The sequence below is a fragment of the Rana temporaria genome, chromosome 11, assembly GCF_905171775.1.
Source record: "Rana temporaria chromosome 11, aRanTem1.1, whole genome shotgun sequence".
NCBI classification, from domain to species: domain Eukaryota; kingdom Metazoa; phylum Chordata; class Amphibia; order Anura; family Ranidae; genus Rana; species Rana temporaria.
The window spans coordinates 156598287-156621733 of NC_053499.1; the positions used below are offsets into that span (position 1 = coordinate 156598287).

The window sequence follows — 23447 nt, forward strand, 5'->3', positions numbered from 1 at the left end:
TCTCCGCTAAAGGTACAGACCAACTTTGTCGCATTGAGGGGCTAATAGATGGAGTCATGTATTGAAAAATCTTGGATGAGAACCTCCTTCCCTCAGCCATAACACTGAAGAAGGGTCATGGATGGGTCTTCCAGCATGACAATCACCCAAAACATACCGCCAAGGCAACAAAGGAGTGGCTCAAGAAAAAACACATGAAGCTCATGGAGTGCCCTAGCCAGTCTCCAGACCTTAATCCTATGGAAAATTTCTGGAGGGATCTGAAACTTCCGAGTTGCCATGAGACAGCCAAGAAACCTTCATGATTTAGAGAAGATCTGTAAAGAAGAGACCAAAATCCCTCCTGAGATGTGTGCAAACCTGATCACCAACTACAAGAAACGTCTGACCTTTGTGCTTCCCAACAAGGGATTCTCCACCAAGTACCAAGTCATGTTTTGTTTCGGGATCAAATACTTATTTTTTAGATAGAGTCTGTACAAAGACTTTAGTTTTCCTTTAAAAACATGTGAGTTTAGTTTCAGCACAACAAAAAGCAATACAAAGCAGCGGCAGTTGTGCTGCTGTTATTAAACGTAATTGAATTATGCTGTTACTCCCCCGCAGCTACGTGTAAGTGGAGGAATATATAGAAACACAATATTGACCCCGGTGCAGAATCAATAAACTCTCTGTATATGCCCCAGAGCTGGGCTCTTGTAAGCAAGACGTGTCATTCCGTTTACTTAGGGAAATCATTATAAGTTTTATTGCTTTGAGTAAACTAATTACGTCCCTGCCATCTATCAAGGAGATAAGGGGATGGCGGAAAAGTCTGCGGCTTCAAAAAAAGTACCGGAGCCATATTTCACAGCTACTAAAATATTACATCAAGCATGATAACATTTATCCAAGTGGACAGCTCGGATATTCATTTCATGAAAAGGTCGCTCTCTTTAGTTAACAGGAAATTAATTATACTTTTTTTTTCGTACGTGAAAACTGAATCGCGTTGCTCATCGCTGTTATCCTAACATGTCTCGTGTTCTTAAGGGAAGTGTTCAGGTTGGCCAACAAGGGGGGAGAAGACCAGTTGGCTGATTTTTGCCAAAAAGAATTACAAATACAAAATATGGCCAAACATTTGTGGTCATGTGACCACCACATCTATATTGGCTTGTTAAACATCCCATTCCAAGGCCATAGGCCTCTTGGTGCCAACGCCCCTGGACCCTTTAAGGAGCTCTCAAAAGGTGGGAGGTGGAGTTCTGGATCTTTTGACCACTGTCATTTGCTGTTGCAGTGCCCACTAGCTTCCGAATGTAAGCGAGTGAGTGAGTTTCGGCTTAGTCCAAACTTTGTGTAACGAAACGTGCCACACTCCGCTTGAGTGCTTTCGTCATATACCACTTCCTCCCCGTCTGTTCCTCACATTGACAGCGCAAGGAGAGCCGATAACCAGCTTGTGCAAAAGGGACATGTACACTGATAATTGTGGCACCTATTATCAGTGCAGTCCCAACAGTGCCCACTAGTGCTGCCAAGCAGTGCCCACCAATACTGCCAATCAGTGCCCACCTGTGCTTCATCAGTGTCACCTATCAGTGGCGCCTATCAGTGTCCATCAGTGCCACCTACCAGTGCTTATCAGTGCTGGTTATCAGTGCCACCTATCAGAGCCTTGTCAGTGCCCATCAATGCCGCCTATCAGTGCCCATCAGTGCAGCCTCATCAGTGCCCATCAATGCCGCCTATCAGTGCCACCTATCAGAGCAACCTCATCAGTGCCCATCAATGCCGCCTATCACTGCCCATCAGGGTAAAAAAAATTACCCGTTTCCAAAATGTTATAATAAACTTATGAGAAAGTTATTTTATTTATTTTTAGCAAAAAAAAAAAAAAAACCCCCAAAGGTGAGTAAATACCACCAAAATAAATCTCTATTTGTGTAAAATAAATGATAAAAATGTAGAATAGGTACAGCATTGCATGACCGCGCAATCGTCATTCAAAGTGTGACAGCGCTAAAAGCTGAAAATTGGCCTGGGCAGGAAGGGGGGTGAAAGTGGCAAGTGGTTAAGCGTAGAAGTTGGGTGAAACGCGTCAGTGGGCGTGGCCTAAGAGAAGCGGAGGCTGGGGTCGTTTCTACATTAGATCACACAATGAGGCGGTGACACCCCACACACTATACAACACTGAGGGGGGCCTAGGGTGGCATTCCCTGCAGCTGAGGTAACAACTTCAACCCTTCCATCTCTCTTTATTTTAAAATTCTCACGAGATCCGTTAACACCGTTTTATATTCATATTAAAAGATCTACTTTAAAAGCACAATTTAAAATAAATGCATTAAAGAAAATAAGAGAAACAAAAAGCGGGGTTTGTGAACGCTTCGAGAGGGATTTGTCTTCAGGAATGATAAATATTCTGCGTTTAATACCGGCACCTGTGGGCTTTATAATTACTTTTTAGGTTTTCCCAGTCTGCAGGAAAGCTTTCCGATGTGTGCAGCACATACTGATGAATATAATTCTGAATATTATTAAGAAGCTGATGTGAATAAATTCATAATTTTATCATATAAATTGTAGGCTTAGCTGACATTTAAACATTTCCTTTCACAGTATTATGGCTGAGTGAAGGAAGCTTTCTAATGTGTACTACATGGACGGGCGTGATCGCTCTGTGCTCCCCCCGCCCCTTTCCCCTTCACGGCCAGAAACAATGCGGCAGATATTATTTTCTTTTAGCAAGAATTTGGGTTCAGGCTCATGAGCGGTTTGGCTTGTATAAAGTAAAACCCAGGAGTAAGTTGGTATCAATTTGAAGAATTGTGCCCCATTAATGGTATCAGCAGAGTGGAACGGTGCTTCATTAATGGAGTCAGTTGGTGCAATAGTGCCCCCAAGGGCCAGAAAAAGACAAGCAAAGGGCCACATCCAACAATTGGGAGACCATGTTAATATCTTAAAGAGGAACGCCCGCCGTTGGTGAAAATACCAGGGGTTATGGCAGCTAGCTGCTGCCATAAAAATAGTCATCCGGCGATGGTGCGAACCCAGCCTTAGACTGTGAGACTCAGAGTAGATGTTAATATAATCAGCTTAAAACCTAATACTGTGGAACCTCAGATTGCAAGTAACACGGTTAACGAGCGTTTCGCAATACGAGCACTGTATTTCTAAAAATTCGAACTCAGTTTGCGAGTGTTGTCTCGCAAAACTAGCAGGATTCGGGCCAAAGCGGTGTGCGGCCGGAGCCGAATGGCGCCGATCGCAGCCATTCGGAAATGCCCGAAAAGGCTCGAGGACAGTTCGGCTGACCTCGGGAAGGCTCGTGGACGCAGTCTTTCCAAAGTTTGCTGAACTGTCCTCAAGCCTTTCCGGACGTTTCCAAGGCTCTCCGGTGCCCCCCCCCCCCGCCTCTGGCCACATTCGGTATTGCATGCCATTGAAGTCAATGCGGAACAAACTATTTTCCTTTCCATTGACTTCAATGGGGAACCTCGCTTTGATATGCGAGTACTTTGGATTACGAGCATTCTCCTGGAACGGATTATGCTTGTAATCCAAGGTTCCCCTGTACTGGGGTCTCCTGCTATAATCTGTTTACAAAGGTGTCTGTCTCTCATTTCCCCATTGTGTGCCTCCTAGGTGTGAATTCCCATTGTTAAGTCAGTCACCTATTGTTTCTGTCTGCCTGCTCGTCTCTTAGAGATGTGAATAATGTTGCGTCCACTTTACTTTGTTATCAAACCATTGTGGGATGTTTATTTGTTTATGCTTATGATAATGTGATCCAGTCATTAGTTGATCTTGCATGGTATATATTCTGTGGGAATTTAAAATAAAGAGTTCCAGTTATAGTTTGCACCTAAGCTAGTTTTGTCTAGTTCTTGGGGCCTGGGCGAAAATACCACCTGGTTCCTAGGTCCAGACTGGAGGAAGCTGTATCTTGACAGAAGCACCAAAGCTGGGTGCTAGACGGTCTGTCATAGACAAGGACCCTGCATGTCATGGATCCGACCCAAAGACATCTGAAACCGTATTTAGCGTCAAAGTACCGACGTACAGCTACGGCGGTTTGCGGCAAGAGGTTAAGCTTGCCAATTTTTTTTCTGATTCCAGCTTCAAGGACAACATGTTCACTTACTGTCTAATAGACTTTCAGATGCCATAATAAGGATATAATCAATGATATTCACGTTACCTGTCAGTGGTTAATGTTATGACCGATCGGTAAAAAAGATTCACATATAACTCGGCTGTCTACATGTCGGTGTCTCTGATGGTTGTGTCATACGATTCATATGAAGGTAATCTGGGCTTATACATTTTTCCATTATCAGTTATAAATCCAATTTGAATTTCCCAAGCTTGTGACAGGCTCATTCTGTACCTTTCTAAACACACCAGGGAGTAAGGGGAGAACAGACCCGGATAAATGAAATCAGGAGGGCTGGCTCGCCAAATATAGATTTTTTTTTCCCCCTTTAAAGAAGGAGCGGCTTACAAGAACTTCATCATGTGCAGCAATAAAGCGGAGGCTTGCACTTAATAACGCGCACAATCTATCAGCGCGGGTGACCTCAGCTATGTTCCCGTCATACTTGTCAAGGTTCAGATTAAAACAAGAGAGAGCTGGCACCGGCTCCGGAATTGTTTCTTATAAGTCATTCGGCTTCATAACAACTTGAGGGCAGCAATAAAGAAAGAAAAAACTATTTTTATAGCGGGAAACGTAGAGTGGCGAGGCGAGAAAAAGCCTCCGCAAATCCTCCGACACTTTCACCCTACTGAGAAAACACCTCGGGCCCCGCGCAAACCTCCCCGCTCGTGTGTGCTGCCGCTTTCAAAAGCGAAATTTGTTTTTCATTTCGGCAGAACTCTTAAAAGGAATAAAGAAACATTATTTCTGTTATAGCAGCCCTCTTTTCCCCCCTGCTTTTACGAAAATTCACATGCAGATCTCTGTTTACCGACGTGAAACCATCTACAACTTTTTTGATATTTGTACTTCTCGTAAAATCCTTATTTTTCCTGAGTTTATTGAAGGACACGGTGCAGTTTTTGATCTCTGGCTGCTGGGTTATGGTGCCATCATCAGGAGTAGAAACACAATATTCCCCACGCACACGTTGTTCGGTGATGCTGGGTGCTCCAATGACCACAGGCTGGAAACCAAAGACCAGGGGTGCCCAACCAGTGGCCAAGAGGCCACATGTGGCCCGCGACCTCCTGCTCCGGGATGGAATAGAATACTGTTATTGAAGGTCAGTTTATTACTAAAATCAGTGTATATATGGGCATATCTGGGGCCAGATCCACAAAGAACTTACGGCGCGTGATACACCGCGTAAGTTCTACGATGCGCCGTCGTATCTTTGTTTTGTATCCACAAAACAAGAACGACTGAATGTGGGCTAGATCCGACTGACGTACATCTTAGTATGCCGTCAGATCTTAGGTGCATATTTAAGCTGGCCGCTAGGTGGCGCTTCCGTTGATTTCCGCGTAGAGTATGCAAATTAGCTAGATACGCCGATTCTCAAACGTACGTCCGCCCGGCGCATTTTTTTACCTCGTTTACGTAAGGCTTTTTTCGGTGTAACGTTACCCCTGCCTCTATGAGGTGTACGCAATGTTAGGTATGGAATATTTTGAATATTTGAATTACGCGGGCTTACGCCGGCAGATTTACGTTACGCCGGCCTGCATATGGGAGCAAGTTCTTTGTGGATACCCTGATTTATGGCGGCATAGCGCATATGAGATGCGCTATGACGGCCTAAATATACGCCCGTTTTTGTGGATCTGGCCCCTGTTCTGCAGTGGTTACTGGGCTGCATCTGTGGGGGGACATGGCTGCATCTGTGGGGGGACATGGCTGCATTTGTGGGGGGACATGGCTGCATTTGGGGACACATTTATAAAAAAGTATCGGTATTCGGTATCGGCGAGTACTTGGAAAAAAAAGTATAGGTATTTGTACTCGGTCCTAAAAAAGTGGTATCGGGACAACCCTAATTCCTATTATTGTCAACTGGGACGCAGCAGCAGCACGGACACAAACACTGCTTCCAATTTGACATCAATGCGGGTGCACGACCACAAACACAGACAGTGTGGGTTCGGGACTGCGTATGCTGTAGTATGTCCACGTGAATGAGGCCTTATGCACGGAATGAACTCTTAACGTACCAAAGTCAGCAAAGACGGACTGTCCGACCCTCTTCACATCTTTAGGCTTTGTAACGAGGGACGTGACCCCGGAGAAATTGCCTCCCTGTAATAAGGAAACAAAGGATACATTAGGAAGGAGAAAGTGAGGGTAGACAAGCCTATAACGTAGAATGTTCTATCAGTTTTAGTGAGCGAGTGAAAAACGAGCCGTGTCCAGGAACCAATAAGACATTCTGCGGTCAACTGTCTACAAAATTATTTTATCCTTTTGTAAGGGAACATTGTTTTATCAAAGAGACCGACAAACTGAGCCACACTCAAATCACCTTCTTCATCACATATTATAGCTGTGAGTACATCATAAACATTGCTGTAATACCGCTATCCTTGTATTGAAGACAACCAGTCACCGGCATTTCTAAAAATCTCAATCTCTACTCTTACATTGTTAGCTTTTATTTCACTGAGGTTACTTGATTTTAGCTGATCTGAAAGTCACTGCTGAAAGGGGGTAGTAGGGTGAGCTGACTTGCTGATTCATTACTAGGAAGGGGAGCTGAGTTGCTGAGTCACTGCTGGAAGATGGGGGCAGGGTGAGCCGACCTGCTGATTCACTACTGGGAGAGGGGGGCTGAGCTGCTAAATCATTGTTGGAAGAGGGGAGTAGGGTGAGCTGATCTCCTGATTTATTACTGGTAGGCGCAGCTGAGCTGCTGAGTGGTTGCTGGAAGAGGGGAGCAGGGTGAGCTAATCTGCTGATTCATTACTAGGAGGGGGAGCTGAGTTGCTGAGTCACTGCTGGAAGATAGGGGCAGGGTGAGCCGACCTGCTGATTCACTACTGGGAGAGGGGAGCTGAGCTGCTAAATCATTGTTGGAAGAGGGGAGTAGGGTGAGCTGATCTCCGGATTTATTACTGGTAGGTGCAGCTGAGCTGCTGAGTGGTTTGCTGGAAGAGGGGAGCAGGGTGAGCTAATCTGCCGATTCATTACTAGGAGGGGAGCGGAGTTGCTGAGTCACTGCTGGAAAATGGGGGCAGGGTGAGCCGACCTGCTGATTCACTACTGGGAGAGGGGGGCTGAGCTGCTAAATCATTGTTGGAAGAGGGGAGTAGGGTGAGCTGATCTCCTGATTTATTACTGGTAGGCGCAGCTGAGCTGCTGAGTGGTTGCTGGAAGAGGGGAGCAGGGTGACCTAATCTGCTGATTCATTACTAGGAGGGGATGCTGTTTTTAAGCGTATCTTAGTTTGTGGGTCCGGCGCACAGGAGATACGTCGGCACAAGTGCTTTGTGAATCCAGGCCTTTCTATGCTGCCTCCCTGGAAAGTGCTGCCCTAGGCCTGGGCCTTGTTGGCCTAGAGCATAGGTTACAGGTATGAATACTTTTTCAAGGCACTGTATGCAGATCAGTAGTTCTGCCTTCATTCATTGAATGCTCGGTCCCTTGGTCAGTCACTCATAGTATATATAGAGTACTATGGCCAGTGTACAGCAGGCAACCAGAGAAGGTCAGGATGGACAGCCCTCCCCATATTTCTCACCAGACAGATTTCCTTTAAACAAACACTTTAATGCACTCCATTTCCAGTTTTCGTATCAGTAGCCTCCTTTTACCGCCATGCCTCCTAGGGCTCTTTGGCAAGAAAAACATCTCTTTGATGGAGAGATTAAGCTGTCTAGCAGCAATAAAAGGGTTATATAATCAGGCTCACTTGAGTTTTACACATCTCAATGTGTTCCTCTTTACCTAGCCCTGATTAATGTGAATGCAATCAGAAGGAGTCTCTGCAGGGAAACATGTTGCCATTAGTGTAAAAAGATGAAGAGGATCTGAGATGAAAAAAAAAAAAAAAAAAAAAACACGCAACGGAATATTAAAACGTAGCTGAGTCCTGCGAAGGAGAAAACGCTTTGAGTGCGTCTATATCGGCATCCCGGCAAAACGGAAGGGCACCTCCTCCATTCAGCAGCTGACGGCTCAGCGGGGCCTTGCGGAACGCGCGCATTAGGGCAGAGTGATTGCTTTAATAGTGAGTCACGCAAATCTACATGAGAAGCAATTAAGTTAAATTTACTATTTATTCCCGCATTACCGATGGCAAGGTTTCGCCACAGATGTAAATTTGTATCCAGCTGAAGGTGCAAACCCCATTAAATGTCACGAAAGCGGAGAAAAAAAAAAAATGTTGATTCAAAAAAAGGAAAATAAATGTAAATCAGATTAAAAAAAAACATTGGGCCAGATTCATAAAAGAGATACGACGGCGTATCTCCTGTCGATTGTCGTATCTATGCGCCTGATTCATAGAATCAGGTTACGCATAGATATCCCTAAGATCCGACAGGTGTAAGTGACTTACACTGTCGGATCTTAGGCTGCAATTCTAGGTCGGCCGCTAGGTGACGATTCGATTGCGGTCAGCGTAGAATATGCAAATGACTAGTTATGCCGATTCACGAGCGTACGCTTTGCCCGTCGCTGTAAATTTACATTGTTTCCGTAGAGATACGCGGCATAAAACTAAACCTGCCCTCTAGGTGGTCTAGCCAATGTTAAGTACGGCCGTCGTTCCCGCGTCGAAATTTGAAATTTCACGTTGTTTGCGTAAGTCGTCCGTGAATGGCGCTGGACGCCATTTACGTTAACGTTGAAACCAATGACGTCCTTGCGACATCATTTAGCGCAATGCACGTCGGGAAATTTTAGGGACGGAGCATGCGCAGTATGTTCGGCGCGGAAACGTGCCTAATTTAAATGGTCCCCGCCCCATTTGAATTAGGCGGGCTTGCGCTGGGCGGATTTACGCTACGCCGCCGCAAGTTTACAGGCAAGTGCTTTGTGAATCAAGCACTTACGCTGAAAACTTGCGGTGGTGTAACGTAAATGTAATACGTTACGCCGCCGCAGCGTAGGGCGATTCTACCTGAATCTGGCCCACTATACCTGCAAGAAAAAGCCAAGGGCAAATATTGAAGTGTAAACAGAAAAGCCAGTGCTACTACCCATACACCACATGGATAGCAGAGCTCCCGGGTGCTCGAGCCACAGTCACTGGCTGAGTAGAGTAATGAGATAAAGATGATCCGCGCTCCGGTCGTTGCTCTTTAAAAATTTTTAGTTTTTATTGACAAGCCACAGTGAACAAACGCAAATCAGAAGACACGTTTCAGCCTACAAGGCCTTAGTCATAACCTATAAACTAAGGCCTCGTAGGCTGAAACACGTCAACTGTTCTGATTTGCGTTTGTTCACTGTGGCTTGTCAATAAAAACATGATACCTGCAAGAAAAAACCAAGGGCAGATATTAAAGTGTAAACAGAAAAGCCAGTGCTACTACTCATACACCACATAGATCGCAGAGCTCCCGGGTGCTCGATCCACAGTCGCTGGCTGAGTAGAGTAATGAGGAAAAGATGATCCGCGCTCTGGTCGATGCTCTTTAAAAAATGTTTGTTTTTATTGACAAGCCACAGTAAAGAAACGCAAATCAGAACATTTTATAGTGTGTATCCAGCTTAGGAGAGAAGGTGAGGTCTATGTACAGCCGGCACCTAGGACCCTTCAGCCCTCATAGGGATTTTGTCTGTAGGGTTAATACAGGTAATTAAATCCATCACAAAGTGCCTGAACCTTACCACTGTTGTCACATTGGAAACTCTTTGAGCATGGTAAGGTTCACGTTAAGCAATCCATTTCTTACCTGGTTTTCCCAAGTCTCAAACTGAACGTCTTTATTGTCTGCCAACGTTGTGAGGAAGAGATCTACAGAAGGAAAATAAAATTATATAAGTGTTAGTGAAACCATCAATAGAAGAATCTGATCATAAATGATAAACGCTCCTACATGTAACAATGACATATTAGGCATAGAACAGCAAAAAACCTCAACATTAATTCACCCCCCCCCCCTCGAAATCAAGACAATCTTTTTGAAGTCATTAAACCCAAATCTTCAAAAACTGTCAGTACACTGATCGGTGGCTCTCCTGTCAGAGAAGGGGGGGGGGGGGTCTGCGCGGATAATTCAGCGCATTGATTATCTGCTCACCCCCCATCAGAGGTGCCCACCACTTCTGCCAATCACTGCCCATCAGTGCCCAAAGTGGCGGTCAGTGGCCAAAGTGCCAATCAGTGCCCATCAGTAACACATGTTGGTGCCCTTCACAGATGCCAATCAGTGCCCATTAGAAATTGACCGTCAGTACCTCATCATCAGTGCTGCCCATCAGTGCCACCTATTAGTGCCCATCGGTGCCACCTATTAGTGCCCATCAGTGCTGCATATCAGTGCCCCCATCGGTGCCCATCAATTCTACATACAAGTGCCTTCTCATCAGTGCCACCTTATCAGTGGCAACTCATCAGTAAACTGTTTATATTACGCAGCAAATCGCAACTTCACATTTGCATCACAGCAATGTTCACGCATCCGTTTTTACGGTCTTGTTTACATTAGCGCAGTTTACACAACATTTTTTCATTTTTGCAACTCATCAGTACCCATCAGTGCAGCCTCTTCAGTGCCTGTCAGTGAAGGAGAAATCACAATTTTAGAAACGAAGAAAAGCTTTTTATTACCAAAAATTTGGGTCTTTTTTGTTTAGCAAAACATACAAGCCCCAGTGGTGGTCAAATACCACCAAAAGAAATCTCTATTTGTGGGAAGAATATTATAAAAATTAAGTTTGAGTACAGTGTTGCATGACCGCGTGTAACAGCTCTGGTGAACAGGAGTGAACCACAACTGCGGCTAGGAAGGATTTCAATGCACTTCTCTATGTGAGAATTCAGTATTGGACCCCAGGCGTCACTCCACGCAAACAGGAGTTTGGGGGTTCTCTACATCATATCACTTAAACATATACAAATGCATTAGGCCCCTAAGGGAGTTGGTATTAAATACCATCAACGCTTAGCATAGAAAAGTTAGAGCAAACATGTTCAGCAAGTTAGGTCAAGGGCCCATAAACAAATAACACTTATGTCAAGCACGTAGTAAATAGGAGTTGTAGTGACAACTAATAGTTGTATATGAGAGGCAAAGATAGCTCAGGTAATTTGAGAGTAGATGTCCCTTTAAGATGTTCCTTAGCAAACAGTCATAGGCAAAAAACAGTCTATTCCAAGTAGTATGTTAATAGCTACAAGCCATAATAAACAACAGCAATTGTTTTAGGTGGAATATATGCAGCAGATCTTTCTATAGAACTACAAATGAAACAATTGCTACTTATCAGTATGCAGGGCTCCAGTGTAGCAACAAGGGATTCCTTAGTGTAGGGGTGTCAGGAAGGAAGGTCTCTAAGGTTGTCCCCGGCAATGGCAGTCTGTTGCAGTTAACGTAGCAGCATTGAAGCAAGAGTTGCAGGCTAGTGAGAATTGCAGCATGGGGAGCGATGGCACCATTGGTTGTAGCATGGTCGAGCTACGGCTGACAATAATAGAACGGTGTGCAGTCAGCACACCGCTCTGTTTATAGGATAGAGCCAGGTGCAGTGCACAAGCACTGATTCAAAGATAACCGCCGTAATTGCGGCGCACTTCCGCATTCCACGGTGAAGCGCACGCGGCGCAGTGAGATGATGTCATTGCGCGGCCGCCGTATGCCTTCCAGCATGGAACGCATTACGACGGTGTGAGGAGCGCCTGTTACACCGCGCAATTGTCATTCAAAGTGGGACAACTCTGAAAGCTGAAAATTGTCCGGGGCAGGAAGAGAGGAAAGTGCCCCCCGGTATTGAAATGGTTATAAAACATGCCGAAGCTGGGAACCCAAAGACCGGCCCGGGGGGAGCACGACACTGGATCCCTGGACAGGTAAGTGTCCTTTTATTAAAAGTCAGCAGCTACAGTATTTGTATTTGCTGACATTTAATTTAAATTTTCTTTTTAAGATTCACTTTAAGAACAATAAATATAATAACAATGTGTAAACTTTCAAAATGTAAAATTATAATTGACCAAAAAACATTCTTCTAGCTAGATTCACGTAGACCTGCCTAACGTTAGGCAGGCGTAGCGTATCTCATATACGCTACGCCGCCGTAAATTAGAGAGGCAAGTGCTGTATTCACAAAGCACTTGCATCCTAAGTTACGGCCGGAGTAAGCGCGCCTAATTCAAATTGTGAAGAGGTGGGCGTGTTTTATGCTAATGAATCGTGACCCGACGTTATTGACGTTTTGAACGAACGGGCGCATGCGCCGTCCGTGGACGTATCCCAGTGCGCATGCTCCAAATTACGCCGCAAAGACTCATTGGTTTAGACGTGAACGTAAATTATGGCCAGCCCCATTCACGGGCGACTTACGCAAACGACGTAAAAATTTTAAAATTTGACGCGGTTCCGACGTCCATACTTAACATTGGCTGCGCCATCTTTTTGGTGGTTTATCTTTACGCCTGAAAACGCCTTACGTAAACGGCGTATCTTTACTGCGACGGGCAAGCGTACGTGCAAATCTCTCTGATTTACGCATTCTAAGCGTAAATCAGCATACACGCCCCTAGCGGCCAGCGTAAACAGACAGCTAAGATACGACGGCGCCGGCGGTCGTATCTTAGCTACATTTAAGCGTATCTCAATTTGAGAATACACTTAAATGTACGACGGCGCAGATTCGAAGTTACGACGGCGTATCTACTGATACGCCGTCGTATCTCGACGTGAATCTGCCTATATATGTCTACATTACCAGAGAGATGTTTACCAGTATGTACGAAATGTTCCTGTTTCTAAAGACAATGTCTTGTCAATGAATCTTATGTAACAAACATGGAACATATTTAATGAACCCGTAATCATTTGAATTGCCAGTCTGTCATCATTGTGCAAGCTCAGGGATGGTCTACGTGGAAAGACATTTCATGTTCTCCTTGCATGGAAGCACAAGAGAGATCCCAGACATATTTTTAATAACGCTGCACCTTCCCCGTACACGAGCAACCCCCATCACAAAGCAGTGAACAGGAACCGATAGAATGACTGGAGAACCAGGGGAGAAACACGGACTACGGTGATCAGCTATCTTCTACAACCCCAGAGCCACTCTGGTAATCCTAGGAGCCCAAGGCTCTCATTATATGTGGACATGTCAGTTCCTACAGTCCCAATGTTCAATATAGGGAACCCATAACAGAACACTTGTAATAAAGGCCAAACATGCCAGAATCTCTGCAATGCCAGTACTGATTTAATAGAACTATATTTTCAGGATGTATGAATTTAAAGCTGAACTCCTAAAAAAAAAAACACGAAAATCCTTCCATGCAGTAGGGTGGCCCCCTGCACTGCAAGGGTTAGGCCTCGTACACACGGCCAAGTTTCTCGGCAAAAACCAGCAAGAAGCTTGCTGTTTTGTTTTTTTTTGCAGAGGAAACCGGTCTCGTCGTGCCAAAAAGAGAACATGTTCTCTATTTCCTTGACGGCAATGGGAAAATTTGGCTCGCCGAGATCCTTGGCGGCTTCACAAGGAACTCGACGAGCAAAACGATGTTTTGCCCGTCGAGTTTCTTGGCCGTGTGTACGCGGCCTTAGACGTGTTTAGGTCTAGGGTGGTAGAAAAGCACTTTTACTTACACAACTCCGTGCTCTCACAGGCTCCCTCTGTTGTGCTAAACTGGTGGTGTCCACAGTCTTTTCTCCCCCACACTTCGGTGGTCGCGTGTCCTCTTAGGTCAATAAGTACAATGCAGGGCTTGCAGCCACCCCCGACATCACTGGTGAATTCTGACAGCAGGTCTCTCTCTGCATTCAGTTACATATAGTGTAACTGAAACTGACAAATCAGCTCTGTGTGAAACCTGCCAGTGCCATCTGCCCATCAGTGCCACCTGCCAATGACAACCAGTGCCACCCTGCCAGTGCACCTACCAGTGCCAATTAGTGGCAACCAGTGCCAACTGCAAAAAATAAATAAAAAATCGGCCTCATGTATCAGCCATTGGCCACCCCGATTTCTGAATATCGGAATCGGCCAGAGAAAAACCCATATCGGTCGACCTCTAATAGTGGTTGTGATGGACCGCCTGGCACCTCGAATGGGTGCCTCCGACCCTCCAAACCCTTCCAGCAGATCGGCAACTAATACCAGCCCTACAGCCATCAAACACCAGCCAATGATTGGGCTGCTTAAGAAAGGGGTGGGGTCACGTACATGTAGCGGCCCGCCCAGATCCCATCTCATTGGCTGGTGCTTGATAGTTGCTGGGTCCCGCCCACCTCCGACATCACGCTGAATTCTGACAGCTCCTCTCTCTCTGCATTCAGTTGCAAATGTCAGTTTCACACACTGAGCGGCAGAGTCACTCAGTGTGTGAAACTGCCAGTGTTGTGTGGGGAAGGGAGGAGTGCAGTCAGTAATCGGGAGAATTTGCACAAATTGCATTTGCACACATTTCGAACAAAAAGGCCAAATATCAGCCAATATATCGGTCGACCTCTAACCACTATCTTACTGGGATCCAAGAAGCCCCACATTGATTTCAAGATAAACATGAGTACTTGCTGGCACCACAAGGAACACTGTTACCCAATTCGCTTTAAAGACCAGGTCACTTCACACCGAGCTTACCTAACTTCATCCAGAGTAATGCCCCATACACACGAGCGGAATTTCCGCCAGGAAAAGTCTGATGTGAGCTTTTGGTTGGAAAATTCCGACCGTGTGGATGCTCCATCAGACATTTTCTGTCGGAATTTCCGCCAGCAAAAGATTGAGAGCAGGTTCTCTATTTTTCGGAAAACTCAGAAATTCAGATGTTCTGTATGCAATTCCGACGGGGAAAAAAATATGCATGCTCGGGAACAATTTGACACATGCTCGGAAGCATTGAACTTCTTTTTCTTGCCTCGTATTAGTGTTGTATGTCACCGCGTTCCTAACGCTCGAAAGTTCAGAGAACTTCTGTGTGACCGTGTGGCATGCAAGCCAAGCTTCAGCGGAATTCCGTCGAAAAAGACATCCAACTTTTTTCCGACGGAAATTCCGCTCGTGTGTACAGGGCATTAAACTTTTACACGGAATAATGCTATTCTTCATACATTGCTGTGGGGTGGATGCCATGATTTGTTGTGAAGCAATCACCGCCATGTAACACTAATCACACCAATGCAATCAGCCGGGCCCGGGGAGAACAAAATGGCAGACAGATGGCAGCAATCACATTGCTTAATATAGAAAGATACTGAGATAAACAGAGGCCTTACATGCTCTTTAAAGCAGAAACAAATAACTACAGATGGCAGAAGTCAACTGGTCTTCATTGCCGAATTCAATACATCAAAGTGAAAGTTTCATAAGAAGCACAAAGAAATGTAAGCTGTGCGAGTTACCTCCTGACATTTGGAAATGTCAACTTTCAGCCTCAACTGTGCGGCTCTCTTGAGTGGACTCTTTGTTGAACTGTGCAATGACGACGAGATTTATCAATATAAAAACACTGAACCTTTGCTGTTAGATGGCTATACAAAGTCCAATTATTGGGAAATTAAGTCTCGTTAGACTTAATCTGCAGGTTATGATGCCCCATGGGGATACAGTTGGATCACAAACAGCCAGGATGATGAAGGTGGATCAATGACAACTTCTTCCTAACTTATTTCTCGCTTTGCAAAGGCTTCCTCTTCGTTGTGCAACTGGTCTCCTGAAGCTTCTTCTTTTCAGTGCCCTGGCCGGTGGTTGCACATTAATGTCATTAAATACAAAGCGGGGCCAATAGCCCTGCACTATATGTGATGATGGCAATAGCCAGCCCAAAACCCAGAGCGACGGAGAGAAGAGAAGAGAGCCGAAGAAAGTAAAAAGGTAAGTGTAACAGGATGACCCGTGACACCCAGAGACTTTTGAGGGATGGGGGATACTCCTGTGCCAGCGGCCCTAAGAACTCTTGGGTCTAAGTTCACCCTGTGCCCCTTTTGGGCATAGGGTGGCTAATAAATCATAATTCATGTATTACATGAGATGGGACATTAATAATAATTCATGTTTGCAGGATGTCTTGAGATATCACAAGTTGTTGGCTATTCAATGTGGGGACACATTCTTTTGAAAGGTGTTAATTGCATCTACTCCAAGACATTTCATTGTCCATTGTGTAAAGGTGCTAATCCAGGTCTGCTCCCAGACCTCTAATTATGTATGCTAAATACTGTTTATGTGTGGAATGTACTTGTCGGAGACAGAACGTCTGTCTAGGGATGTGGATTAAGAAGAGATCATTGTGTGATGGTGTTTTGTTTGAGTTCTGTTAATGAAGGAATGTGCAGTGATTAGATCATGATAATTATAGGCCAGCGCCGACACGTCTAGAATGTTTAGTAATTAGCTCAAAGAATGTGATTGAAGCCCCCCAAGGTGTGATGTGTGGGTGGGGACAGTTTGATTGTTCCTGTGATTTCTGTAACCCGTGTACTGCATGTAAGCAATCTAAGTGAACCAATAAAGTAGTCTTCATATTGGAACAAGTACAGAGCTGCGTGTCTCGTCTTATTCTGGAAAATGGGATGGATCGGGTCCTGTTGGTTGGAGTGTCGATAAGCTGTCGTAGTTGATGGAAGGTCGTAAACGGTGGTGACCGTTACAGTAAGTATTCTGGCTTATTCCTCCATCATTAGACTTAAAGTGGAGGTTCACCCAAATAACATCTATATCAGACCAACTTCTTTATACTTCTAACTTGTACAGTCCGAATTTTTTTTTTTACGCTGTACATACCGTATAATCTATATTTCCAATCTGGCTTCTGGGCACTTCTCCCCGCGGGAGTAGGCGTTTCTATGCTGAGGAGGAATGTCCTCGGGGAGTTCGCCCAGATGATTGACGTCCTTTCAGAAAAAGTTCCTCCCAGCGGATAAGGCCCCCCCCTATTGCGTAGGCGCGTCACGAGTCACGGCGTTTCAGAAAGAAGCCGAACATGCAGAGCTGCGAGTCGGCTCTATACGGCGCCTGCGCATCGACTAGGAGCTGTGTAGAGCTGACTGCGCAGGCGCCGTATAGAGCTTCATGTTCGGCTTCTTCAAAAATAGGTAGAAGAAAACTGAGGAAAAAAACTTTTTTTATATATTTTTGGGGGATATTTATTATAGCAAAAAGTAAAAAATATTGCATTTTTTTTTTTCAAAATTGCTCTATTTTTGTTTATAACGCAAAAAATAAAAACCGCAGAGGTGATCAAATACCACCAAAAGAAAGCTCTATTTGTGGGAAAAAAAGGACGACAATTTTGTTTAGGAGCCACGTCGCACGACCGCGCAATTGTCAGTTAAAGCGACGCAGTGCCGAATCGCAAAAACTGGCCGGGTCCTTAAGCTGCCTAAAGGTCCGGGTCTTAAGTGGATAAGATGAAAAAACATGATGGTTTACAACCCTTTCAGTAACGGAGTTTACATATTGCTCCTTTGCGGGCAGTGAAATATCCCAGCTTGCTAGCAAAGCATTAGACTTGATTCGTGGGAGGAGATCCACTTTAAGAGGCCTGGTTTCTTACAAAGGAAACTTCAATCTTTATTTAACGCATCATGTAACTTCTGTTCACGTGGCCTTCACACACATGCAGCAGGAGGAATGTAAAAAGAAAACTAGGACAATGTAAAAATAGGACAACATCTGCACTCTACATATCTTTTTTTTTTTTTATCCCTGAACGTGTTTTTTTGTATCGCACTTGTACAGACTTTTTCCTGTTTTGAGGGCAAATATCTGCTGTTTTTTGAAACAGCGCTTCTAATGTAAGCCAAACTCATAAAACACAATGGGAGGAGATTCAATAAGGCATTCGTGACATATTTCTGGTGGTGTGTATGTAGGTGCCAAATTCAGAAAAAACCCTATGACAATTTCAGTGTTAGTAAAGTCACATACAAATTAGAACAAGTACCTTATGTACTTGAGTATAAGCCGCTTCATGACGACGTGACACTTCACGAAACGTACGTCGAGGCATACAGGTCACGCACGACTTACGTACTTCCTGGTCCCGCTGGCTCTCCCTTTCCAGAGGGTTGGAACGCAAGCTATCGCGGCTCTGCAGGCTTCATCGCCAGCGTGGGATTACATCTCCCTTCCATTTAATACACGTCTACAACCTCAGTGCCGGGGCTAGGCACCCCTTCAAGTAAGAGGCCATTTGGCGTTGTTCATCTGTTTTATCAAAATAAAAACGTTATTATTCTATGGCGATTTTTCTTTCTCTTGTTTTGGATACTTCATGTGGAGTGGAGTGTGGCGGTATCGAGACTACAAGATCATAGCCTGGAATTTAATCTTTACTTTGCCTTGTGTGACCCCTTTTTAAGTAAAGTGGTCCATTATTTGCGGTAAGGTGCCATCCATGAGCACTTATTGGTGATTTGTTTTTTGTCTTGGTGAAGGTGGAAGATCTTCTATCATACAAGCTCTATTACCATCTAGGAGCCATTATATATTTATGGACTTTCTTTGCACGTTTATTATTCCTCCATTTATTAATGGACTTTTTTTGCACAATTATTAATCAATTGTTCACATTATATGTGGTTTACCAATTGGGTATGGTCACTAATAATTGTATTTAACTGATTATTTTTATATTCACTCATTTGATCACAGGGTATCCTATTTTGAATAATTAATTAATTAAAGTGTTAATAACACACATGTGCTAGCGCCTCTTATCTTTCACTCTATAAGCCGACCCGAATATAAGTCGAGCCACCTAATTTTACCACAGTGGAGAAAGTATAGCGCTGGTAATGATTACATTTCAGTGAAAAATTATATAATAAATAAATACACAAAACTTATGTGCAACACCACATGTGAATTGATAGTGTGGACACTAGTTAAAGTCCATATACCTCCAATGAGTGGATATTAATGGCAATAGGATCTGAATAATGCCAGAAAAATATAAAGTGAAAAAACTTTCATAAAAGGAGGAGTTCGTAAATAAGGAGTCCAGTGACTTAAGTGAATATACAGAATCCAACGGTGATATCTAGATAGGAGATCCACCACCACTTATGACAGGGGGCTTACCGGATAGATTGGACCCAGAAGGGCGTATACCCACTGGGCCAATCAAGCTTGTGAATACGACACACTTTAAGGGTATACCGCAGATGTATCAAAAGCCAGGAATCATTGATTAGACCTCAGACCAGGAAATCCAGCTTATCACTAATGACAATCAATTGTCTGGGCCAAGAAAAAGCAGGCAAATCAGAATGGCAACATCATTCTCTTAGGAACCAAAAATAATAATAAAATTCCCCCTACATCTCCTTACAGCGTAAAAATTATGTCTTGCGGCATTTTTGCCACAAGCTGGAGTTGCTCCTTAAGACCAGCGCGTCTCTTTGCAAAGAGATTTCGGAGTTCTACGTCTCGCAGCAATTCACGTGACAGCAATTTAATTATTAATCAAATGATACAGCTTTAAAAGCCTTGGCAATAAATGAAGGGTTTTGTTTAAAACATCAGTGGAATTGAAAGTCTAATTAAAACAGGAACTAAATTAATTAAAACAAGGTGCAGTCTTACAATAAAAGCCATTCCAAGAGTTGCATTTACCGCTACATTAACATAATGGCAACATAATAGCAATTTTACTTAACGTACATAATGTAAATGAAGGTTTTCAGAATGATAAGTGCTTCCATGTGAATTTTAATACCGCTTTAATCCTTCACAATGTTGAATGGGAGGAAGAGACGATCAGGATTAAGGAAATTTTGTTTGAAAGCTTCAAAAACGTCAATGCAAATTCAATGTGGAGGTCCATTTCATAGTTGGAAGCTAAATCCCAAAATATAAATGAACATGGGAAAAAAAAAAATAACGAGTCTATCGCTGAACTAAAGCTAATGGTATGTTATAAACCCCCATTTTATTTATGTAGAATTGATACTAAAGGCTTTTTTTTTTTTTTTCCTAAAAATAATTTGATAGAGTCCGACATGTAAATCTTTATAATAACGAAAACTAAAATAGTAATGGTGTTACTTTTTAAAGCGGTTGTAAACCCTCCTATCTTTTTCAGCCAAGGAAGCTGCCATCTTGGCCTTTGTTCAATCTTCAACTGCCATGAAGCTGCACATGTGATCAGTTATGACACCAGCCATTGGATGGTTTGACAGTTTGGTTGAGAGCACAACCAATGTGCAGTTAGCATTCCCGGCATGCCGGGAATGTTAATAGTTTTTTTAAGTGTTACATCGATGGGTTTACTTCCGCTTTAAGAGAATCAGTCACCTTGCCCATTCAGGAAAAAGCAACACAGTCTCCTACTAGACCACCCTTGACCTTCCCGCTGTTCCACCCCCACAAATATACATGGCCAAACGTTTAATTGCAACTGACCATCACACCTATATGAACTTGGACCGGCTATTCTGAAACCATGGGCATTAATGTGGTTGTGGTTTTAACAGCCTGCACCCTTCTAGAAAGACTTTCCACGGAGCAGTAGAAGACGGCGGGAGGGGGCCCTCCCCTTCCGTTGCTTGTAATGATTTCAAGCATGTAATATGTCTCCAGTCTATGACCGTCTCCTGAAGCATATCCCCAGCCCCCAACAACTCCAATAGCATGTTCACAGTCTATGATAGACTCCTGCAGCATGTCCTGAGTCTCCGACCATCTCTTGTATCCTGTCTGCAGTCTCTGACAATTTCTTGTATCATGTCTGCAGTCTCTGGCCATCTCTTGTATCATGTCTGCAGTCTCTGACCATCTCTTGTATCATGTCTGCAGTCTCTGACCATCTCTTGTATCCTGTCTGCAGTCTCTGACCATCTCTTGTATCCTGTCTGCAGTCTCTGACCATCTCTTGTATCCTGTCTGCAGTCTCTGACCATCTCTTGTATCCTGTCTGCAATCTCTGACCATTTCTTGTATCAGGTATGCAGTCTCTGACCATCTCTTGTATCATGTCTGCAGTCTCTGACCATCTCTTGTGTCATGTCTGCAGTCTCTGACCATCTCTTGTATCATGTCTGCAGTCTCTGACCATCTATCGCATCATGTCTGCAGTCTCTAAACCATCTCTTGTACATGTCGCCAGTCTCTGACCATCTCTCGTGTCATGTCTGCAGTATCTGTCAATTTCTTGTATCATGTCGACAGTCTCGGACCATCCCTTGTATCCTGTCTACAGTCTCCAACCATCTCTTGCATTATGTCTGCAGTCTCTAAGCCATCGCTTGTACTATGTCGCCAGTCTCCAACCATCTCTTGTGTCATGTCTGCAGTCTCTGACCATCTATTGCATCATGTCTGCAGTCTCTGACCATCTCTTGTATCATGCCCACAGTCTGACTATATCCTGTTGTGTCTGCTGTTCGCAGATATTGAATATTCTTTGAAATTTATGTGCGGACCTTTGTGGCTGTCGAGGGGAACACGTGAGGCGAAAAAAATTCAAGTATTAAGAAAATATACCACCACTGGTTTATACAATAATACACTAAAAATAAGCAGAGCAAGGAAGTAAAAAAGGTTAAAAGTTACAACAAAACTTATTTACTAGTAAACTTCATGCTCAGAACTCAAAATGTGTGCAGACTACAAACGCGGTGCCTTTAAGCAGTAACGGCGCGGTACTGAATTGCCCTTATCAGGCGGTAAAAGCCGGAGCATTAACATCTATCAGCTTTCTGTAAGAAAGTTATCCAGTCTCTACCAACCTCCTGTCTATCTTCAGCCTCGGCAGACAGCGGCAGCGGCAGCTGACGTGCAGACAGGGCAGGCGATGGGGTCACCGCTCAGCCGGGAAGTTATTAGCGACGATACTTACCTGGGTCATTCCAATTTCATAAAGAAATATTCCCTCGGAATGCCGAGGCGAAATGAGGTGGAGGGACGGCTTCGCCGCGGACCCGAGACGTGACAGAATGAATGCGCTTAACCCGACGCTCATACATTCTTACAGACCAAGGGCAGACAAGTCGTGAGGATCATTGAGGCTCAGCGCGTAGGAAATTCATGAGCCGTCTCTTTTCTAAACAAATCTATCACTGCCAGTGACATCCCAGAAATTGCATATTCACACATAATTTGTATTTAGAGCCGTGACTTCCATATTGTGGGGATTTTTATATGTTTAGCCCAAGTTTAGGGTAGATATACATGAATTTATCATTTTCTTTTTTTTTTTAAGACCTATCCAAGCCGACAACAGGCATACGTAGAATGTACATATAGGACACATGTGGCAAACGCAACGAATCCGGCCCACCAGGCCATTTCATGTGGGCCCCACACCTCTCCTGCAGCTGCGGCACACCCCTTGTCTCCATCTCCACCTCCACCCTGTCTCAGCAGTCTGAATCGCAAAAAGTGGCCCGGTCATTTGGCAGCCAAATCCTCCGGGGCTGAAGTGGTTAACTGAACAAGCTGAAGTTAGAAGCCGAATGGCTGATATGCACAGTTGCATCAGATTCTGAGTGCTCCAGTTTTAGTAAATAGCCCCCATAATGTCTACACAGAGAGGGAACTGATTCCAAGGACTGGCACCTGAGGTGCTCTCAAATCAGACAGTGGGGTAGATTCAGGTAGGGACCGCGTATATTAGTGCGGGCGTAACGTATCCTATTTACGTTACGCCTCCGCAACTTTGACAGGCAAGTGCAGTATTCACCAAGCAAAGTTGAGGCGGCGTAGCGTAAATAGGCCGGCGTAAGCCCGCCTAATTCAAATGTGGAAGATGTGGGCGTGTATTATGTAAATGTATTGTGACCCCACGTAAATGACGCTTTTTCCGAACGGAGCATGCGCCGTCCGTGAAAGTATCCCAGTGCGCATGCTCCAAATTAACCCGCAAAAAGCCAATGCTTTCGACGTGAACGTAAATGAAGCCCAGCCCTATTCGCGAATGACTTACGCAAACGACGTGATCGACGGAAAATTTGACACTGGCCCGACGTCCATACTTAAAGCGGCGGTTCACCCAAAAATCAAGTTTCTGCCATTAGATCCAGCATACTGCTGACATCTGCAGTATGCTGTTTTTTTTTGTACTTATCGTTTTATCAGCCGTTGTTATCCGGGGGGGGGGGGGGATTTCTGCGGGGAATAGGCGTTCCTAAGCCAAGTGGATTTGATTGACGGGCTGCTAAAGCGCGTCGCGCCTTCCGAAAATACCCGAAGTGACACTTGGGTGTTGACGGCGCTATATGGTGCCTGCCGTGTAGAGCTGACTGCGCAGGTGCCGTAAACACCCGAGTGTCACTTTGGGTATTTTCGGAAGGCGTGACGCGCTTTAGCAGCCCGTCAATCAACTCCGCTTGGCTTAGGAACGCCTATA

General features: G+C 44.5%; 1 protein-coding gene across 1 annotated transcript in view; it reads right to left on the minus strand.

Moving 5' to 3' along the window:
- The window catches only part of ITFG1 (integrin alpha FG-GAP repeat containing 1), a 207290-nt gene that overhangs the window by 136649 nt on the left and 47194 nt on the right, over nt 1-23447 (minus strand). The window contains exons 7-8 of the mRNA XM_040329507.1: nt 9865-9926; nt 6181-6265 (exon numbers count right to left, since the gene is read on the minus strand). Coding sequence (XP_040185441.1) covers nt 6181-6265; nt 9865-9926 — 147 coding nt within the window. The remainder of the gene's footprint in view (nt 1-6180; nt 6266-9864; nt 9927-23447) is intronic.